Source organism: Tiliqua scincoides, chromosome 2 (genome assembly GCF_035046505.1).
Source record: "Tiliqua scincoides isolate rTilSci1 chromosome 2, rTilSci1.hap2, whole genome shotgun sequence".
NCBI lineage: Eukaryota > Metazoa > Chordata > Lepidosauria > Squamata > Scincidae > Tiliqua > Tiliqua scincoides.
The window spans coordinates 262,665,082-262,683,447 of record NC_089822.1 but is presented as its reverse complement, the minus strand read 5'-3'; the positions used below and the strand labels follow the sequence as shown (position 1 = coordinate 262,683,447).

At 47.8% G+C, this 18,366-nt stretch overlaps 2 protein-coding genes across 4 annotated transcripts in view; one reads left to right on the top strand and one right to left on the bottom strand.

Moving 5' to 3' along the window:
- The window catches only part of LOC136640318 (zinc finger protein 271-like), a 208,097-nt gene that overhangs the window by 16,463 nt on the left and 173,268 nt on the right, over positions 1-18,366 (top strand). The gene's annotated exons all lie outside the window — the stretch shown is intronic.
- LOC136640422 (zinc finger and SCAN domain-containing protein 31-like) lies at positions 2,179-9,910 on the bottom strand. Of its 3 annotated transcripts, none has more exons than XM_066615549.1 (4): positions 9,761-9,910; positions 7,147-7,810; positions 5,351-5,465; positions 2,179-3,140 (listed from the first exon to the last, which is right to left on the bottom strand). In XM_066615549.1, the coding sequence occupies exons 1-4, from the start codon at positions 9,781-9,783 to the stop codon at positions 2,293-2,295; spliced, it is 1,650 nt and encodes a 549-aa protein (XP_066471646.1). In that variant the 5' UTR covers positions 9,784-9,910; the 3' UTR covers positions 2,179-2,292. The 3 variants fall into 3 exon arrangements, with proteins under 3 accessions (XP_066471646.1, XP_066471644.1, XP_066471645.1); XM_066615547.1 differs by lacking the exon at positions 9,761-9,910 and adding an exon at positions 9,349-9,422; XM_066615548.1 differs by lacking the exon at positions 9,761-9,910 and adding an exon at positions 9,349-9,422 and having other exon boundaries at positions 2,179-3,137.

Here is an 18,366-nt window from a genome sequence, read left to right as displayed (position 1 = left end):
GTTCTGATGAGCAACATTTTAATAGAGTCCAAAGACAGTCTAGAACAGCATGGTTACTGCTATTTACACACACACACACACCCTATTAACAGTCGGGCATGCCTCATGTTGGATGGGTGGCTCAGTCCCTCAAATGTCTCCGATGAACGTACTGCATATTTTGTCCAAGCCTAGGCTCCAAGAACCTTACAGCAACTTAAAGCTATGCATGATAAATAAAGGAACTTTGGATAGAATAGAGATATTTCACCATGGTTTGTTTCACTGCTTGAAATTATGCATCAAATGACATATAATCCAATGGTATTATTAGAAAATACAAGATTTAAAATTTTTTGGCCAGTAGTGGTGTCACCCCCTTGTGTGCCTCACCTGATACAGGCCACAACCCCTGCACCCCCCTAACAACATCTCTGACAATGGAAATTTAGTTAATTCATTTGGAATACTGATCTGTTTTCAAAATATTGTGATAATCTTGGCTGCCAAAACAGGGTAATCTGGGTTGCTAAAATGGATGTTCTTTCATCAGGCATGTTCCATTTTGCAAGTGTCCTCTTACAGGTGAAGAATAGCCCAATTCTAGGTGGGTCTACTCAAAAGTAAGTTCCATTATGTCCAGTTGGGCTTACTCCCAGGAAAGTGTTCATAGGATTGTAGCCTTAAGTGGTATTACAAACTTGGCAAAAACAGTATAGCGCACTGGGAACTGAGGCAGTCAATTTGTCCTTCATTTGCCTGCTATATCATCAAATGTAGTGGGAATTAATTAACTGGGTTTTTGTATCAGCCATCTTTCGGGAGGTGGCTGCCAAAGAATGAGACCCTAAACCAGTGGTTCTCACACATTTAGCACCGGGTCCCGCTTTTTAAAGTGAGAATCTGTCAAGACCCACCGGAAATGATGTCATGATCGGAAGTGACATCATCAAGCAGGAAAATTTTTAACAATCTTAGGCTGCAATCCTACCCACACTTACCCAGAAGTAAATCCCATTCACTATCATTGTTAAAATCATATACAGAGTAGCCTGTTGAAAGTGCAGGTCTGTAACATTTCCCATAATGCAGTCACATAGAATGGTGGCATCAAGTCTAATGTATTAAAAATAAAATGTTGAAATGAATGGGGACCCACCTGAAATTGGCTTGCAACCCACCTAGTGGGTCCCGACCCACAGTTTGACAAACACTGCCCTAAACATTTCTTAGGAGCTGAATGGCAGACCTCCTATCAACTACTCCAGCAGCAGTGTTGGGGGGGTGTCACTACAGTGTTCCAATTGCTCCCCTAGAGCAGGGGTGCCCAAACCCCAGCCCGGGGGCCACTTGTGGCCCTCAGGGGCTCCCAATCTGGCCCGTGGGGAGCCCCCAGTCTCCAATGAGCCTCTGGCCCTCCAGAGACAAGTCTCCGACCCGACGCAACTGCTTTCAGCGTGAGGGCGACTGTTTGACCTCTCACGTGAGCTGTGGGATGAGGGCTCCCTCCACTACTTGCTGTTTCACATCTGTAATGCAGCAGTGGCAGAGAAGGAAAGGCTGGCCTTGCTTTGTGCAAGGCCTTTTATAGGCCTTAAGCTATTGCAAGACCTTCATTCATTCATATTCCATCTCTAATGAATTTATTTATGTAAATTTATTCAAATTTTAAATGTAAATTAATTCTTTTTTTCCCGGCCCCCCAACACAGTGTCAGAGAGATGATGTGGCCCTCCTGCCAAAATGTTTGGACACCCCTGCCCTAGAGTGTTCAGATCACCCCCACTTTCTACCACCTCCCTTCACCACCCAGCTACTTCTTGAAGCCATTTATGCCCAATGTCGGATATACGCAACAGAGATAAAACTTGCGTACCTGTGGGTTGGGCAGAAATGGGGTAAAGCAGACTGGGCTTTTCCTCCCACAATCACCCATATCACCCAGCATTATGTTGATAGGGGCATTAAAGCTAACCGTGGTGACATCAAAACTAGAGTTTACCACCACTTAAGTCAAGAGCCAGTTTGCACAGAAACTGGCCAGGTGGATTGACATGCTGCAGTGTGGTTAGCTCTGAAAAGTGAAGGGAGAGAGGAATGATTGTGTGCAGTGGGGAGGAAGAGAAAGAATACAAGAGGCCACAGGACACTGCTGAGTGGTGACCATAATATTATATTTGCAAAGCTTTATGTGTATTCTTCTATGACTGTAAGGACTGGGCTATCTCTACAGCTGGGCCACATTTACATGACTTTCTGCCCTCATAACAGATGCTCCTGTGCTCTTTATCCTTAAAAAGCTGTTGTGCTCTTTTATTGCTTATTGTCAATATATGTTCCCTTGTGCATTTTAAGGTTTGATCTCCTGTGGAAACTTTGACCACAGTCTGTGCAACTGCGGGGTTTGGTGCCCGTGTGTACCCTCTTGTGTCTTATCAGGTGAGAGCTGGTGCTGAAGCTTCTCCCGCACTCGGTGCATTCGTAGGGCTTCTCTCCCGTGTGGGTTCTCTTGTGTGCAATCAGTTCTCCCTTCTGGATGAAGCTTTTGCCGCAGTCTGCGCACACATACGGTTTCTCTCCCGTATGGGTTCTCCGGTGTCTTATCAGGGACGCGTTGTGACTGAAGCTCTGCCCGCAGTTGGAGCACAGGTATGGCTTCTCGCCTGTATGCACCCTTTTGTGATTTGTGAGGTTTGAGCTGGTGCTGAAGCTTTTCCCGCATTCGGGGCATTCATACGGTTTCTCCCCCGTGTGGGTTCTCTCGTGTATCATGAGGTTTGTTCTTCCATTGGAGGTTTTCCCACAGTATGAGCATTTAAATGGCTTTTCTCCCTTCTGCATTCTCTGGTGGTTGAAATGAATGGTGTTCTGAGAGATGCTTTTCCCACAGCGAAGAGTTGTCTTCTCTCTCTTATGCCCCTGGACTCTTTCTTGGACATTTCCATCATGCTCCTTGCAATGAATGGTTTGTTCTGCTGGCTTTCCTAGAGGACTTCCTCGATGATGTTTTAATTCCTGCAGATTTCCAGACATCTCTTCTTTGTCTGGACCCTGGAAAAACGTCTCTTGGGCTCCGTTCATGGGTATTCCACTAACATTTACACAGTCAGGGCCTTTCAGTTGAAGATTCTCCTCCTTTGCTCTCACTTGCCCATCACCTGCTGGAACAAACATGAAATTAAATGACAGCAAATCCTTCGTTTTCTCTCACTGGTGCTGCTATTGGAAGACTTTTAATTGACAGTAGCTGAGGACAGAGATCTCAAATCTAGCTGTCTAAATTTCCATCAAAAATTACTATCTGGAGGAAAAGTTCATTACAGGATACAAGCCATGGTAGGTATGTGCAAGCTCCTGGTTTTAGAGGTAGGCTGCCTCTGATTGCCAGGTGCAGGGGAGGGCACCAGGACACAGGTTGTGTCTGTTGTCTTGTGTGTTCCCTGAAGCATCTGGTGGACCACTGTGAGATACAGGAAGCTGCACTACTAGCCTTTGGCCTGATCAAGCGGGGCTCTTCTTAACCCACCCACCCTCCGCAATATCGCATACATGCAGTGTGACTCCTGGGCTGGGTTCAGAAGCAACACAAAACCATAATTTGTTTAGGGCGCAATCCTAACCAATTTTCCAGCACTGACCTAGCTGCAATGCAGACCCAAGGTATGGTAACAAACATGCCCGTGCCTCGAGGAGGCTGCTTCCTTCACTGCCTCCCCACTGCAGGCTGCAGTGCGTGCCACATTGGCACAGCTATGTCAGTGCTGGAAAGTCGGTTAGGATCACGCCCTTAGTGAGTTAATGGCTTTTGTGTTATATCTGAATACAAGCCTGCCCACAAATTGTGGTTTGTTTCAGGTTGACAAGCCAAGTTCAGAAACCATGGTTATGATGCTGGTTTACAAGCCACAGTTTGTGCTAACTGTGGTTGCCACTTTGCCTGAACTCGCAGACCAAACAGAAAGTACCATTGCCCCAAGAGGCTATTGAATCAGAGAGATGGGAGTGAACTTATGAACAGATACTTGCACCCAGTATTGTGCCGTGTCCTCTCTCTTATACCCTTTAAATTCCAGGTGAAAACTGACCTTTTTCAGGAAGCTTTTGGCACCACACCTTAGTCCACATTACCTACAGTAACAAAGCTTAAGTATGTGACAATAAGAACTACATATGCTTCCCCTGCTTAAATTTGTCTCCATCCCCTTCCCTCCCTCTGTTATCTCCCTTGTGCCAATTGCTAGCTTGTAAGCTCCTTGGGTCAAAATGCTAGCACTGATGGTGCTACATCAAGAGTAATAATGGGAAACAATAATGAAAAACAACAACAGATACTACTCTAAACTGTGGCTTGTCTATAGAAACTATGGCAGGAACATTCCAGAACAGGGGTGCCCAAACCCCGGCCCTGGGGCCACTTGCGGCCCTCAAGGCCTCTCAATGTGGCCCTCAGGGAGCTCCCAGTCTCCAGTGAGCCTCTGGCCCTCTGGTGATTTGTTGGAGCCCACACTGGCCCAATGCAACTGCTCTCAGTGTGAGGACGACTGCTTGACCTCTCGGTGAGCTGTGGGACAAGGGCTCCCTCCACTGCTTGCTGTTTCACGTCTGTGATGCAGTAGTGGCAGCAAAGGAAAGGCCAGCCTTGCTTTGTGCAAGGCCTTTTATAGGCCTTGAGCTATTGCAAGACCTTCATTCATTCATATAAGTTCATCTCTAATATATTCATTTATGTAAATGTATGTAAATGTATTCAAATTTGAAATGTAAATTAATTCTTCCCCCCCCCCCGGCCCTCTCCACAGTATCAGAGAGACAATGCGGCCCTCCTGCCAAAAACTTTGGACACCCCTGTTCCAGAATAATCAAGACATCTAAACACTTTAGAGCAGGGGTGTCCAAAGTTTTTGGCAGTAGGGCCACATCATCTCTCTGACACTGTGTTGAGGGCGAGGGGGGGAAAAAGAATTAATTTACATTTAAAATTTGAATAAATTTACATAAGTTTACATAAATGAATATATTAAAGACAAACTTATATGAATGAATGAAGGGCTTGCAATAGCTCAAGGCCTATAAAAGGCCTTGCACAAAGCAAGTCTGGCCTTTCCTTTGCTGCCGCTACTGCATCAAAGACGTGAAACAGCAAGCAGTGGAGGAAGTCCTCATCCCACAGCCCATGCGAGAGGTCAAACAGTCGCCCTCATGCTGAGAGCAGTTGCGTCGGGCCAGTGTGGGCTCCAACAAATCTCCAGAGGGCCAGAGGCTCATTGAAGACTGGGGGCTTCCTGAGGGCTACACTGAGAGGCCTCGAGGGCCGCATGTGGCCCCAGGGCCGGGATTTGGGCACCCCTGCTTTAGACCCAAGAATCCTTACCCACCAAGCTGGCCACCTCATCACCTTCCTGTTTGGCCTCCACCTCCGTGGCGTCTGATGGATCGTGTTCCAACTTATGTGAATCAATGGCCTCGTCTTCTGAAAGACTTGATATCTGAAACAGAGACACAGAACAAAGATGATATCTGGAAGGCAGAGGACCAGAAGCATTGCCTGAATTGAGCTCCCCACCTCCTAACTCTTGCCTGGATGCCTTTAAGAGGGGATTGGACAAATTTCTCGAGGAGAAGTTCATTACGGGTTACAAGTCATAGTAGGTATGTGCAAGTTCTTGGTTTTAGAGGCAGGCTGCCTCTGACTGCCAGATGCAGGGGAGGGCACAGGGACGCAGGTTGTGTCTGTTTTCTTGGGTGCTCCCTCAGGCATTTGGTGGGCCACTGTGAGATACAGGAAGTTGGACTAGATGGGCCCTTGGCCTGATCCAGCAGGGCTCTTCTTATGTTCTTAACTCAGAGTCTCTGCTCTTCGCCACACTGTTACAAAAGACATTCTAGAAGATACAGAATGTTCTGAGTCAACAAAATACTCAATATTCCATAACTTTGGCCCCAAAAAATCCTCCTTCAAGGGAAACCTGTATGTCAAATACAACTACATAAAATAACATTCAGCTCTGTATGACCAACTTTGATTCTAATTGATTCATGCATTTTCTGTGCACCTTCTAGAATTTTTCCATAACAGTGGCTTCCTGCCATTGCCTTTTCTGCAACCCTGTTCTACACTCTAGAGCAGGGGTGCCCAAACCCCAGCCCTGGGGCCACTTGCGGCCCTCCGGGACTCTCGGTGCTGCCCTCAGGGGGCCCCCAATCTCTAATGAGCCTCTGGCCCTCTGGAGATTTTTTGGAGCCCGCACTGGCCTGACACAACTGCTTGCAGCGTGAGGGGAAAATTATGTAAATTTATTCAAATTTTAAATGTAAATTAATTCTTTTTTTCCCCTGGCCCCTGACACAGTGTCAGAGAGATGCTGCGGCCCTCCTGCCAAAAGCTTTGGACACCCCTGCTCTAGAGAAAGAAAGAATTTACATTTAAAATTTGAATAAATTTACATAAGTTTACATAAATGAATATATTAAAGATGAACTTATAGGAATGAATGAAGGTCTTGCAATAGCTCATGGCCTATAAAAGGCTTTGCACAAACCAAGGCTGGCCTTTCCTTTGCTGCCTCTGCTGCATCACAGACATGAAACAGCAAGCAGTGGAGGAAGTCCTCATCCCACAGTTCATATGAGAGGTCAAACAGTTGCCCTCATGCTGAGAGCAGTTGTGTCAGGCCAGTGCAGGCTCCAAAAAATCTCCAGAGGACCAGAGGCTTATTGAAGACTGGGGGCTCCCTGAGGACTGCATTGAGTGGCCTTGAGGGCCGCAAGTGGCCGCAGGGCCGGGGTTTGGGCACCCCTGCTCCATAGTAGACCCTGATGAAGCTAGAGCTTCATACCAATCAAACAGGTAAGGGCCAGCTGCAGCAACTATCACTGGCTTCAGTGGCTTACACAGATATATGGATTACATAGATATATGGAGACGGAGAAGTTTATGTACAGCTAAACAGGACTGCCATGTTCAGAGACATCATGCCCCTTGAATACCAGTTGCAGGGGAGTGGGAGGGGGGGCTGCTGCCTTCTCATCCTGCTTGGACAGGCATGAACAGGATGCTGTCCTAGGCAGGCTTTTGGTCTGATCCAGCAAAATTATGTTCTGAATATGGGTGACTGCCTTTGCAACCACCTGACTTGTAGCAGGATGTCAAGCACACCACACCCTCACCTTTTGTTTCCATCTCTCTGTCTTCTGAAGCTTCAGCAAGAAGTCTTCTGCGTGGACCACTGCCTGGGTGCAGTTCTCCGGCCCCTGCTCCCTAACCCAGCACCGCATGTCTTGTGGCAGGACCGTCAGGAACTGCTCCAGGATCACCAGCTCCAGGATCTGCTCCTTGGTGTGTTTCTCCGGCTTCAGCCATTGACGGCACAGTTCCTGGAGCCTGTTGCAAAAACCTCGGGGCCCCTCGGTCTCTTGATAGCAGCAGTGCCTGAAATATTGGCATCGTAGCTCCGGGCTGATGGGGTCCTCATCCAGAATCTCTTCTTTCACATTCCCGCATGGCCGTTGGCTTTCATGGGCTTTGCCGCCAAGACTTGGAAGGATTTGGATCGCATGCTGTCCTTCTGGCCACTGTTTGGCATCAGGTCCTCTCTTGAAGGAGGCCTGGATATCCTTACTATTGTCCACCAACTGGTGCTGAGGCATCTGTGGGTTTTTCTGTGGTGAATGCGAGGACGACATTGTCTTTAGGAATGCCTGCCATTGGGATTCCCAGCCCTCTTGCAGACCCTCCTCTGGTTCTTGCTTAATTTCTTGGAAAGCTTCCCCTGTCAGAAGCTCCTGCCTGCAGTCATTCCCCGGCTTCACGTCCTGCGCCTCCATTTTTATTCTTGGATGGGAAATTTAACATTGATAATCAGTGAAGGATGCAAATTACAATATATGCCTTTATCCCTCCCCCTCCCAAATATTTTTCACAGCTCCCTCAAAATACCACCTCAGAAAAACCATAAAACTTGAAAGGCATGCAGCGGGGGGAAGTCAGGATGAGCCAGGATGGTGTATCGCTTCAGAAGTTGGACAGACCTGGAAGAGCCAGGTTCAAATCTCCACTCAGTCACAAAACTGCCTGGGTGACCTTGGGCCGGTCATTCTCTCTCCGCCTCGCCTACCTCACAGGGTTGTTGTGAGGTCAAAAGGAGAGCAGCAATTATGTACAGCACCCTGAGCTCCTTGGAGGAAGGGGCGGTATAAAAATGTGAAAAATAAATGTCACGTCCATCTCTGGACCCAAAATAGGATGTGCACTATATACAAAGATGGATGACTTCTAGATTCATGGTGTAATGTTCCTCACACAACACTCTAGGAGCAGATTTGCATGTTGCCTCACAAACAGAACCCTTCATGGGTACTGAGACTGCATAACAAAACTGATTATATATGTTTGGGGTGCATTTCTGGAGTGCTTTGACTACCATAACCCCCCCCCCCAGCAGCTGCTGTGATTTGATACTGTGCCCAATTCCTTGCCCAGCTGACTGGCAAAAAAAAGTGCCCCCCATCCCCTCTTTCCCATTCAGGATTCCCTTTCGTCTTCTTCTGTCTTGGTTCTTATCTTCCTCCTAGTGATCTGACTGCAAACAGAGCAAAGGATTATCAACCATTTCACAGAGGCTAAGGATTGTAGCAATAAGGACGTAATTTAATGGTTAGCAGTGCAATCCTATATGTGTTTACTCAAATGTGAGTTCCACTGAGTTCAATGAGCCTGCCTTACTCCCACATATGTGTATGTAGGACTGCAGCCTTGATAACTCTTTTCTTCCACGTACAAGGTTTTACCACCCAAGAAAACTATGTCTGTTTTTAAAAACGTATACATTGTTCTAATTTCAGCCTTATTTTTCATTTATTTTATTTTGTCACATTTTTATACCGCCCTTCCTCCAAAGACCTCAGGGCGGTGTACACAGCTGCTCCCCTCCCTTTGTCCTCACAACAACCCTGTGAGGTAGGTGAGGCTGAGAGAAGTGACTGGCCAAAGGTCACCCAGGAATCTTCATGGCTGAGGGGGGATTTGAACCTGGATCTTCCAGGTCTGAGTCCACTTCCCAAACCACTGCACCACCCTGGCTATTCAAAAGCAGCAAAAATGAGGAGGGGAGAGGTGTTCTGGGGATTTTCAAGGGGAGTAGGTAGGGAAAATATTTCTTTACCCAATGTTTAATTGATCTGTGGAACTCCTTGCTACTGGATGTAGTGATGGCACCGGCCTAGATACCTTTAAAGGGGGATTGGACAGATTTCTAGAAGCAAAGTCCATCACAGGTTACAAACCATGAAGAGTGTGTGCAGCCTCCTGGTTTCAGAACTAGGCTACCTCCGAATTCCAAGTGCAAGGGAGTGCCAACAGGATGCAAGTACCTTGTTGTCTTGTGTGCTCCCAGAGACATCTGGTGGGCCACGGTGAGATACAAGAAGCTGGACAAGATGGGCCTTTGGCCTGACCCAGCGGGGCTCTTCTTATGCTCTTATGAGGAGCAAAATTCATTCAGTGCATGCTGGGAAGTTGCCAACTGATACTGTACAAGTACAAAGAAATGCAAAATGCAAGACGATGACTGCGACAGTTCACAGCAATAGCGGCAGAGTCAGTCTAGCTTCGTTCTGCTCATATAATATTTGGAATGGGAAAGTCCTCGTTTGAATTAAATAGCATCAAAATTGCTGAGAAAGTACTTTTTGCTTAAAAAGTTCCCCTCCGCACCCCTGCCTGCTTGCATCCTGCTGCTGTATTTTTGACCTTCTCCCTGAATTCACAGCTCCCCCTCCTCACCTTTTTACTGGCAGCCTTTGCATTCTCTTCCTTGCCCTAAGAACCTGCCGCAACCTCTCAGAACATCCAGGAATGCAAAATCCACAAAGGGAAGCTTCCCATTAGGAAGGATGGGAGGAATAATAGACAGATCCGGCAGAGGGGCTTTCATTTTTGGCAGCCTCCTCCAGTTCTGACATCTGTGTGCCTTTCTAGGCATTAGAGCCCTGTGTACATTAACCCCTTCCCTCTCTTAAAGGAAAAAACAAAACAAAACCGTCTGGTTCTTATGATGATCACCAGGATGGAAAGTCAGTCCCCATTTGCAGCACTGGGGATTTGCAGTTCTGCAAAAGTGATGGCAAACACAAGCTGTCTCTGTGTGGCTGGATCCATGCACTTCGGGAGCACTGCCACAAGCACTCACTTTCCTCAATGAATGGGAATGGATCAACTACGCAGAGCTGTGATTCCTAGACAAAAATACAGAGATCCTAAAAAATGCAAGTTTTAAATATATTTCCTTGCAGCTGTGCATGACACCTCTTGGGAACCTGCAGCCCCCCAGTTGCTCCACCGCTAGCAATTCCATAAAGATCCATAAAGTTCCGTAAAAATTCCATAAAGTTGCTGTGGAGCAACTGGGGGCAACTGGGCTGCAGCCCCAGGTGATCTTTTTGGAATTGCTAGCTGTGGAGCAACTGGGCTGCAGCCCCAGGCGATCTTTTTGGAATTACTAGCTGTGGATACTAGCTGTGGTATAGTCTTTTGAGACTGAAGGTTGCCAACAACAGCTGTGGAGCAACTGGGAGAGTTGCTGTGGAGCAACTGGGGGCAACTGGGCTGCAGCCCAGGTGAACTTTTTGGAATTGCTAGCTGTGGAGCAACTGAAGAGACTGCAGGTTCCCAGGAGGTGTCATGCACAGGTTGCAAGAAAATAGCAAATTAAAACAAGGGGAAACCTGGAGCTTTAGGAGAAGAAAAAAAAACAAGAAGAGAAAGTTGGAAATCAGGCTGGGGAGTCCTCCCCAAGGAGTGAGAAAGACCCCCCCTTCCGAAAAAAGAACCTTTTAAGGAAATATGGTGTAAATAATCTCTGTCAACTCCAGCCCATCCTGATCAAGAACAATTGAATGCAGTAATCATCTCACATTGGCTAAGAAACCATCTATTTGCCAGCATGGTCTAGTGCAAGGGTCTCCAAACCCTGGCCCAGGGGCCTGATGCGGCCCGCAGTGAGCCTCTATCCGGCCCGTGGCCAGCCTCTCGTCCCTGAAAGAGGACTGAACACTACTGAACATGACCAGAGCTGTGCTCCGATTGCATCTGGAGGGTGTTCTGAGGGCCGGAGAGGCTGAGTGAATGAGCCCACTCATTCATTTATTCATTCATCTAAGTTCCATCTCTAATTTATTTATTTAAATTTTATATTTAAATTTTTTCCAGCCCTCAGCACTGCGCCAGATATTTGATGCGGCCCTCTGGCCAAAATGTTTGGAGACCCCTGGTCTAGTGGTTATAGAGTACTGCTGGTAGATCTGGGTTCAAATCCCCACTTAAAAGCTTACTGGGTCACTTTCTCTCTAAGCTACCTTAGAACACAGTCACGTTCTGGCAACTCCTGCGACGCCGCTGGAACCAACCGTATTGGCCTCTGCCTTTCCATTGGACCATTTCAGTGACGTGGAGAGGGGGATTTGCTGCATGGGTAACAGCCTATCCTCCATACCTACTTTACCCAGGCTTCGCGCACTGGAGAGGACACTCTGTTCCAGAACCACCATTCAGAGTGTGACACCATAGTCTTCCGAGACTGAAGGATGCCAACACACACAAGCTACCTTATAGGGTGATTGTGAGGATAACAAGGAATAGTATCATGGCTACATAAACCTGAGCTCCTTAAAGGATGAGCAGGCTCAAAAGGGTACTGTTAGTATGTAAGTTATGCAGGATCGAAATCCTGCATAACTGATTGGCCCAGACTTATGGCTGACCAATCTGGTGATGGATCGAAATCCTACCACCCAATTGGCCCTCTAGTTAAAGTTTCAATTGCACCAATCATGGGAAGTCTGGGCGGAGTTAAAGGCTATAAAAAGCCAGGGGTTTGCCTTGTTTTTTTTGCCAGGTTCTGTTTTGAAGATGGAATAAACATATTGAGCTGTTATCACTATGCCTTCCTTGATTTGCCTGGACCCCACTATATAACAGTCTGCTTCAACTTGCAGGGGACCCAGTCTGACCCAATATTATTATGACCCAATTAGGGGGATCTTTTTTTTTCCTCCCAATGTTTGAACTGGGAGTAGAGAGGGAATGGGGACAAATGCTTTGTGTTCTGGGAATGTTCCAGTTTGAGTTTTTTCTTTCTGCTCCAGGTAGGGGGGAGAAGCAAAGGGCCTCCACAGACTGCTTCACTGCCTCCCATGCATTGAGGCATACAGTAAGAACATTAAGAAGAGCCCTGTTGCCGCTCTCTTGCATCTGGCAATCAGAGATAGCTTACTTCTAAAACCAGGATGATGCGTATTCACATCATGTCATGTAACCTGTGATGTTCTCCTCCATCAATCTCCCTTTTAAAGGCATCTAGACCTTGGGTGAGGTTGTCACATCCTGTGGCAAGGAGTTCCACAGATTAATTGGGGCACTGGGGACAGCCTCGTCTCAGCATGGATGGACCCTGGTGGGCCTACTGGGTGTTGGGACAGCTCTAAAAATGTCATGCTACTCCGGAGTGACACTTCATAGTGTTTGGGGTATTGCGGACAATCAGAATGGACGTCTCTGCTGGAGCTGAAATGACGCTGAGAGGCAGCTGGGGCAGCCAGGATTATGGTTTTAGTGGCAGAAGGGTGGCATCTGCAGTGATTGAGACATACAAAATTCTGCAGGGGATGGACAGAGTGGATAGGGATATGCTCTTTACACTCTCACATAATACCAGAACCAGGGGACGTCCACTAAAATTGAGTGTTGGGCGGGTTAGGACAGACAAAAGAAAATATTTCTTTACTCAGCGTGTGGTCGGTCTGTGGAACTCCTTGCCACAGGATGTGGTGATGGCGTCTAGCCTAGACGCCTTTAAAAGGGGATTGGACAAGTTTCTGGAGGAAAAATCCATTATGGGGTACAAGCCATGATGTGTATGCACAACCTCCTGCTTTTAGAAATGGGTTATGTCAGAATGCCAGATGCAAGGGAGGGCACCAGGATGAGGTCTCTTGTTGTCTTGTGTGCTCCCCGGGGCATTTGGTGGGCCGCTGTGAGATACAGGAAGCTGGACTAGATGGGCCTATGGCCTGATCCAGGGTCCCCACAGGGTGCTCAAATTTACTCATATTGTGTTCTCTATTCCAAACGCAATGGAAAAGGCCAGTGGACTTTTTGTCTTTCTCTTTGGAGAGAGGCAGCCAGGCAAAATGGTTTGCAATCCTATTTTAATGCAAGGGTTAAACAGACCAAGCTGGATTTCCTAGACAGGCAAGTGGTGGGAAGGGGGGGTGAGAAATGTTGGCATTGCATTGACTTCCTGTTCCTGCCCCACTCCATGGCTTGGGTGGGCAGAGACAGCCTTTTCTTGGCCTCACCTGAGTTTTGGTGTTTGCAGTGCTGATTTCCAGGGAGTGGAGCAACTGGGCAAGGTATGTTAACCCATCTCTGCTCAGCCCACAGGTGTACACATTTGATCCCTGTTGCGTATATGCCAATGTTGGGCAGAAAGTGGAGAGGAGAATGCAAAAATGGGAGATCAGAAAAGGGGGGGGGAGGGAGAGAGAAAGAGCTGCAGGACCTGTAGCAGGAGGCTTGCAAAACAGGGAAAGAAATGCCAGTCCAGAAGTGGTTCTCTGGATCAAGGGGTGCCAGTGCTGGTGATGCCAGGAAGAGGGTCTTCACCCCCAGTACCATGCAGAGTAGGAGCAGAGCAGGGCAAGGAATACCAGAACCAAGAGGCAACAAGGATAGGAGTGGAAGGAGGGAGACTGTGAGATCAGGGTGAGCCACACTGGGACCAGGAGAGGATGCTGATGTGCAAGTGAACAGCCATTGGCCAGGGCTTGTGTGCAACAGTGCATGAACCCCCAGTGTATGCAATAAAGTTTTGGCATAAGCTTCAGTTAAACTAAGGGGTCTATTTGGCCCACCATGGCCCACAGATAGCTTTATGACGCTGACAGGAAGGCTGAAAGGCAATAACCCTTTTTCAGTGTCTGCCCATCAGCAGTGGTATTCAAGGGTATACTGCCTTTGAACATGGAGGTTCTCCATTGCCATCATGACTGCATGACACCAATGGTAAACCTGCCCTCTATGCAATGGTCAAATCCCCTTTTAAAGCCGTCAGATCATGTATTGTTGGTTCTTCTGTTACACGATTGTCACGTTTGTAAATAGGGAGGGTCAGAATTGGGTCTATGCTGGGGTGGGGGGAGAATTGCTTCCCCAGAGAAAATTGGGGAATTACATCTGAAAGCTATTTCCCCTGAGAGAGAAGCTGTGATTGGCATCACCGGCAATTTCCTTCCTAGGGAAAATAGGAGTTTTGAAGGGGAGGAGAAGATTTTCATCAGGACAGTGGTGCAGGTTAAACCTTCACCATAATGCCAGACTTTGATCCTGCCTGGGCTGTGGAACTCCTTGCCACATGATGTGATGTTGGCACCAGAAGGCCTATATCCCCCATGCTGTCCCCCATGCTATTTAACATCTACATGAAACCGCTGGGAGAGGTCATCCGGGGGTTTGGAGTGGGGTGCCATCAATATGCTGATGACACCCAGCTCTATCTCTCCTTTCCTCCAGACTCCAGGGTGGCGGTTGAGGGCCTGGAGCGCTGTCTGGAGGCAGTGAGGATCTGGATGGGGGCTAACAAGCTGAAATTAAATCTGGATAAGACAGAGGCTCTCCTGGTTCGGAAATCCTCGATGCAGGTGCTGGACTATCGGCTTGCGCTGAATGGGGTTGCACTCCCTCTGAAGGAGCAGGTCTGCAGCTTGGGGGTCCACCTGGACTCGCAGCTGCTCCTGGATTTCCAGGTGGCGGCTGTGGCAAGGGGGGCCTTCGCTCAGCTTTGGCTGGTGCGCCAGCTGCGGCCGTACTTGGATCGTGCAGACCTGGCCACGGTGATCCATGCCTCGGTGACATCGAGATTAGATTACTGTAACGCGCTCTATGTGGGGCTGCCCTTGAAGACGGTTCGGAAACTGCAACTAGTGCAGAATGCGGCGGCCCACGTGGTTACTGGAGGTAGACGGTTCGACTCTGTCAGTCCGCTTCTCCAGCGGCTGCACTGATCCCATTCGTTTCCGGGCCCAATTCAAGGTGCTGGTATTGACCTTTAAAGCCCTATACTGCTCTGGACCAGGGTATCTTAGAGATCGCCTGCTCCCGTACAATCCGGCTCGCCCTCTCAGGTCATCAGAGAAGGCCTTTTTACAAGTGCCGCCACCTAGGGAGGTACGTGGGGCGGCTGCAAGAAATAGGGCCTTCTCAGTAGTGGCACCAACGCTATGGAACTCCCTTCCCTTGACTTAAGAATGGCTCCCTCTCTTGAGACCTTTCGGCAAGGCCTGAAGACCCTTCTGTTTAAACAGGCCTTCTGAGTTCTCGGCCTTTTAACATCTTTTTAACATCTTTTAATATTTTTTACAGGCCTGATTCTTTTATGACTTGCTGCTGCTCTATGCTCTTTTTACCTATTTGTTTTTACTCTGACTGCTGTTTTTTTATGATGTGTTAATATGTTTTTATTTGTTTTTAAATTGTTTTTAATATGTTGTAAGCCCGCCTTGAGTCCCTTCAGGGAGAAAGGCGGGGTAAAAATAAAGTCGTTATTATTATTATTATTATTATTATTATATATTATTATTATTATTATTATTATTATTATTATTATTATATGCCTTTAAAAGGGGATTGGACAGATGGAAGAAAAGTCCATCAGCGGTTGCAAGCCATGATGGGTATATGAAACTTGCAGGTCTTAGAGAGAGCCTATCTCTCAATGCCAGCTGCAAGGAAGTGGCAATGGGGTACAGGTATCTTATTGTCCTAGAAGCATCTGATGGGATGTGAGATACAGGAAGCTGACTAGATGGGCCTTTGGCCTGATCCAGCAGAGCTCTTCTTATGCTCTTGTGACTGCTGTAGGCAAACTACACGTGATGTTTCATTAACTTGGCATATATTTAGCCATATTGTGTATTCAGCCCTGTTCTTTCTTCAGTAAGTCAGTCTTACTCTTCTTTCGGCTTCTCTTTCAGCAGACCTCTCCTGAATGTTCTCTGGTTCCCATGGCAGCTACAGTTGGCCCGCAGCTGACTTCTCTCCTTCTACCAAGGTGTGCTAAAGGCTTGGCAGGTAATAGTGCACCACTGAGAACACACATTTTGTGGACAAGGGGAAAGGGGCATAAAGGAGAACTTTCCAGCATAGTAAAAGGACTTGAATATGGGGAAAATCAGAGAAAATGTGGTATATTTGGCCTGGGGAAAAATGTTTGAGGGGGGACACAGCTCTCTCTTTCTAATACAAGTACAGTGTTTCATTTTCCCCCCTTTTAACAAAATCACAGTGACTTACAGCGCAATCCTAACTTGCACTGGAAACTGGCAGGCCAGGAAGCCTGCGCTGTATCCAGCCAAGATTGGGGCTAGAATTGGCTCAGCCAGATGCAAGGGGAAACTCTTCCCCTTACCGCAGGGTAAGCCAACACAGCCCCAATGGGTCTCCTCAGATCTGTGCCACATCAGGAGGTGACGCAAGTCAGAGAAGAATGGAGCTGCTCTGTGCTGCTTGGGGAATGGGGTTGGGATCCGGCATAACTGCCGGGTTCCAGCCCTGCCTTCCTCTCCCTGCCCGCCTGCCCCGGAACTACCCATGACCTGCCCTCCCCCTGCCCGGAAGCGCCTCCTCCCCGCCTCCTCCCCGCACTTCCCAGACCCCTGCGCCGGCTGAGCTTGGCCAGTGCAAACTCACCGTCCCCAGGGCCTAGGACAGACATGTTACAGATCAGAAGTGTAAATAGCTGCTCTAGCCCAGGACTCCTCTCCCCCACACTTCCTCTTACATTCTACTTCCCAATCCTAGGAGAGGGAGGAGCATAGGCTGGCATGTGACCAGGTTGAGGGGGAGTAGCATTTTGTGCTGAGTGTTGTGATAGCAGCAAATGCTGATGATGTTTTGAGGGAGTAGGCAAATTTAGAGAGGCCAGATGGTGCAGTGGTTCTAGAGTTGGTCTTAGACCTGGAAGATCCAGGTTTATATCCCTGCTCAGCCCTGAAGCTCCCTGGATGACCTTGGGTCAGTCACTCTCAGCCTTACCTACCTCACAGGGTTGTTGAGAGGACAAAAAGAGAGAAGGAATCATGTATATCACTTTGAGCTCTTGGAAGAAGGATGGTATGAAAATGTGACAAATAATATTTGAGATAGTGATTCTTTTGGCCCAGATGTGCATGGCTTTATGTTTCTGAATGGCGACTATCCTTCCCAGTCCAGGAACTGCAAGCAGGAATAAAAATGGAAAAGCAGGACCCAGCAGGGCTTGAACCAGGGGAGAGGTTGGAGGCAGGTGGAAGAGACCCTCTTGGTATCCCAATGAAAGCCATCAAGGAGTTTTTGGCTGGGAGTGCTGTGCAACACATTAAGGAGGAACCCAACAAAGACCAATGCCAGGAACAGCTAGAGGCCCTGCAGACCTCTCACTCCAAAAGGAGAATTCCACAGCCGCTTGAACCTGTGACCTCAGAAGATACAAAGCCGTACCAGGTCTCCTACATGGGAGCAGCTGATGCTGGCCAAGAACACGAAGAGGGATATGCAAGCCCAGTCCTGCCAGGCCTGGGTGGAAAAGCCCCTGCAGCCGCTGACTACCTAGTTTCTTCTTTAAAAATAAAGGAAGAGATTCTGGATGTGAAGGATGCTGTTAGTTCAGAGGTTCCACACCAGCACCTCAGGAAGCTCTGCAACCAAGAGGCTGAGCAGATCCAAGAGGTATTTCAGCAACTGCCATGCCTGGCTACAGCCAAAAGTGTGCATAAAAGGTCTGATTCTGGAGCGGTTTCTGATTTAACTGTTCCTGACAGTTCAGACCCAAGTTAGGGAATGTGGCCCTTGGTCCAGGTGGTAGTTTTTGCTGAGGTTGTTCACACCACCAGTGTGTGCAGTGTTTTGCAAAGTACAAAGGACCAGGTCCCTGCCCTGAGTACCATACAATTTAAATTTTTCATTCTAAGAAACAAATCAACACAGGTCACACAGGGGAACCAACAGAGGAAGGGAAAGGAAATGCAGGCTGGGTCAACAAGAAGAATATGCATTTATTTCAATCTCACATACTGAGCTAAAGTATCAGTGAGTTATGGGGATTAAGGGTGCAATCCTATCCACACTTTCTGGGAGTAAGTTCCCATTGGATTCAATGGAACTTACTTCTAAGTAGATATTGATAGGATTGTGCTGTAAGAGACTGTGCCAAAAGGTTCAGGGCAAAGATGGGTTTTGAGAAGAGATCTGAAGGAAGGAAGTGAAGAGGAATCATGCAGGTGACCTGGGAAGGACCTCCAGGAATAAGGGAGAGCAAGAGAGAATAGTCAGAGTCACTCAAGAAGTAAGAGACATGA

Excerpts from the sequence above, each read along its gene's own strand:
- LOC136640422 (XM_066615547.1), bottom strand. The coding sequence starts at position 9,377 with ATGTCTCTGGGAGCACACAAGACAACAAG. Across the intron at positions 7,811-9,348 it reads GGAGCACACAAGACAACAAG|AATAAAAATGGAGGCGCAGG; the intron begins GTACTTGCATCC and ends TTCCCATCCAAG. Across the intron at positions 3,141-5,350 it reads TGAGGTGGCCAGCTTGGTGG|CAGGTGATGGGCAAGTGAGA; the intron begins GTAAGGATTCTT and ends TGTTTGTTCCAG.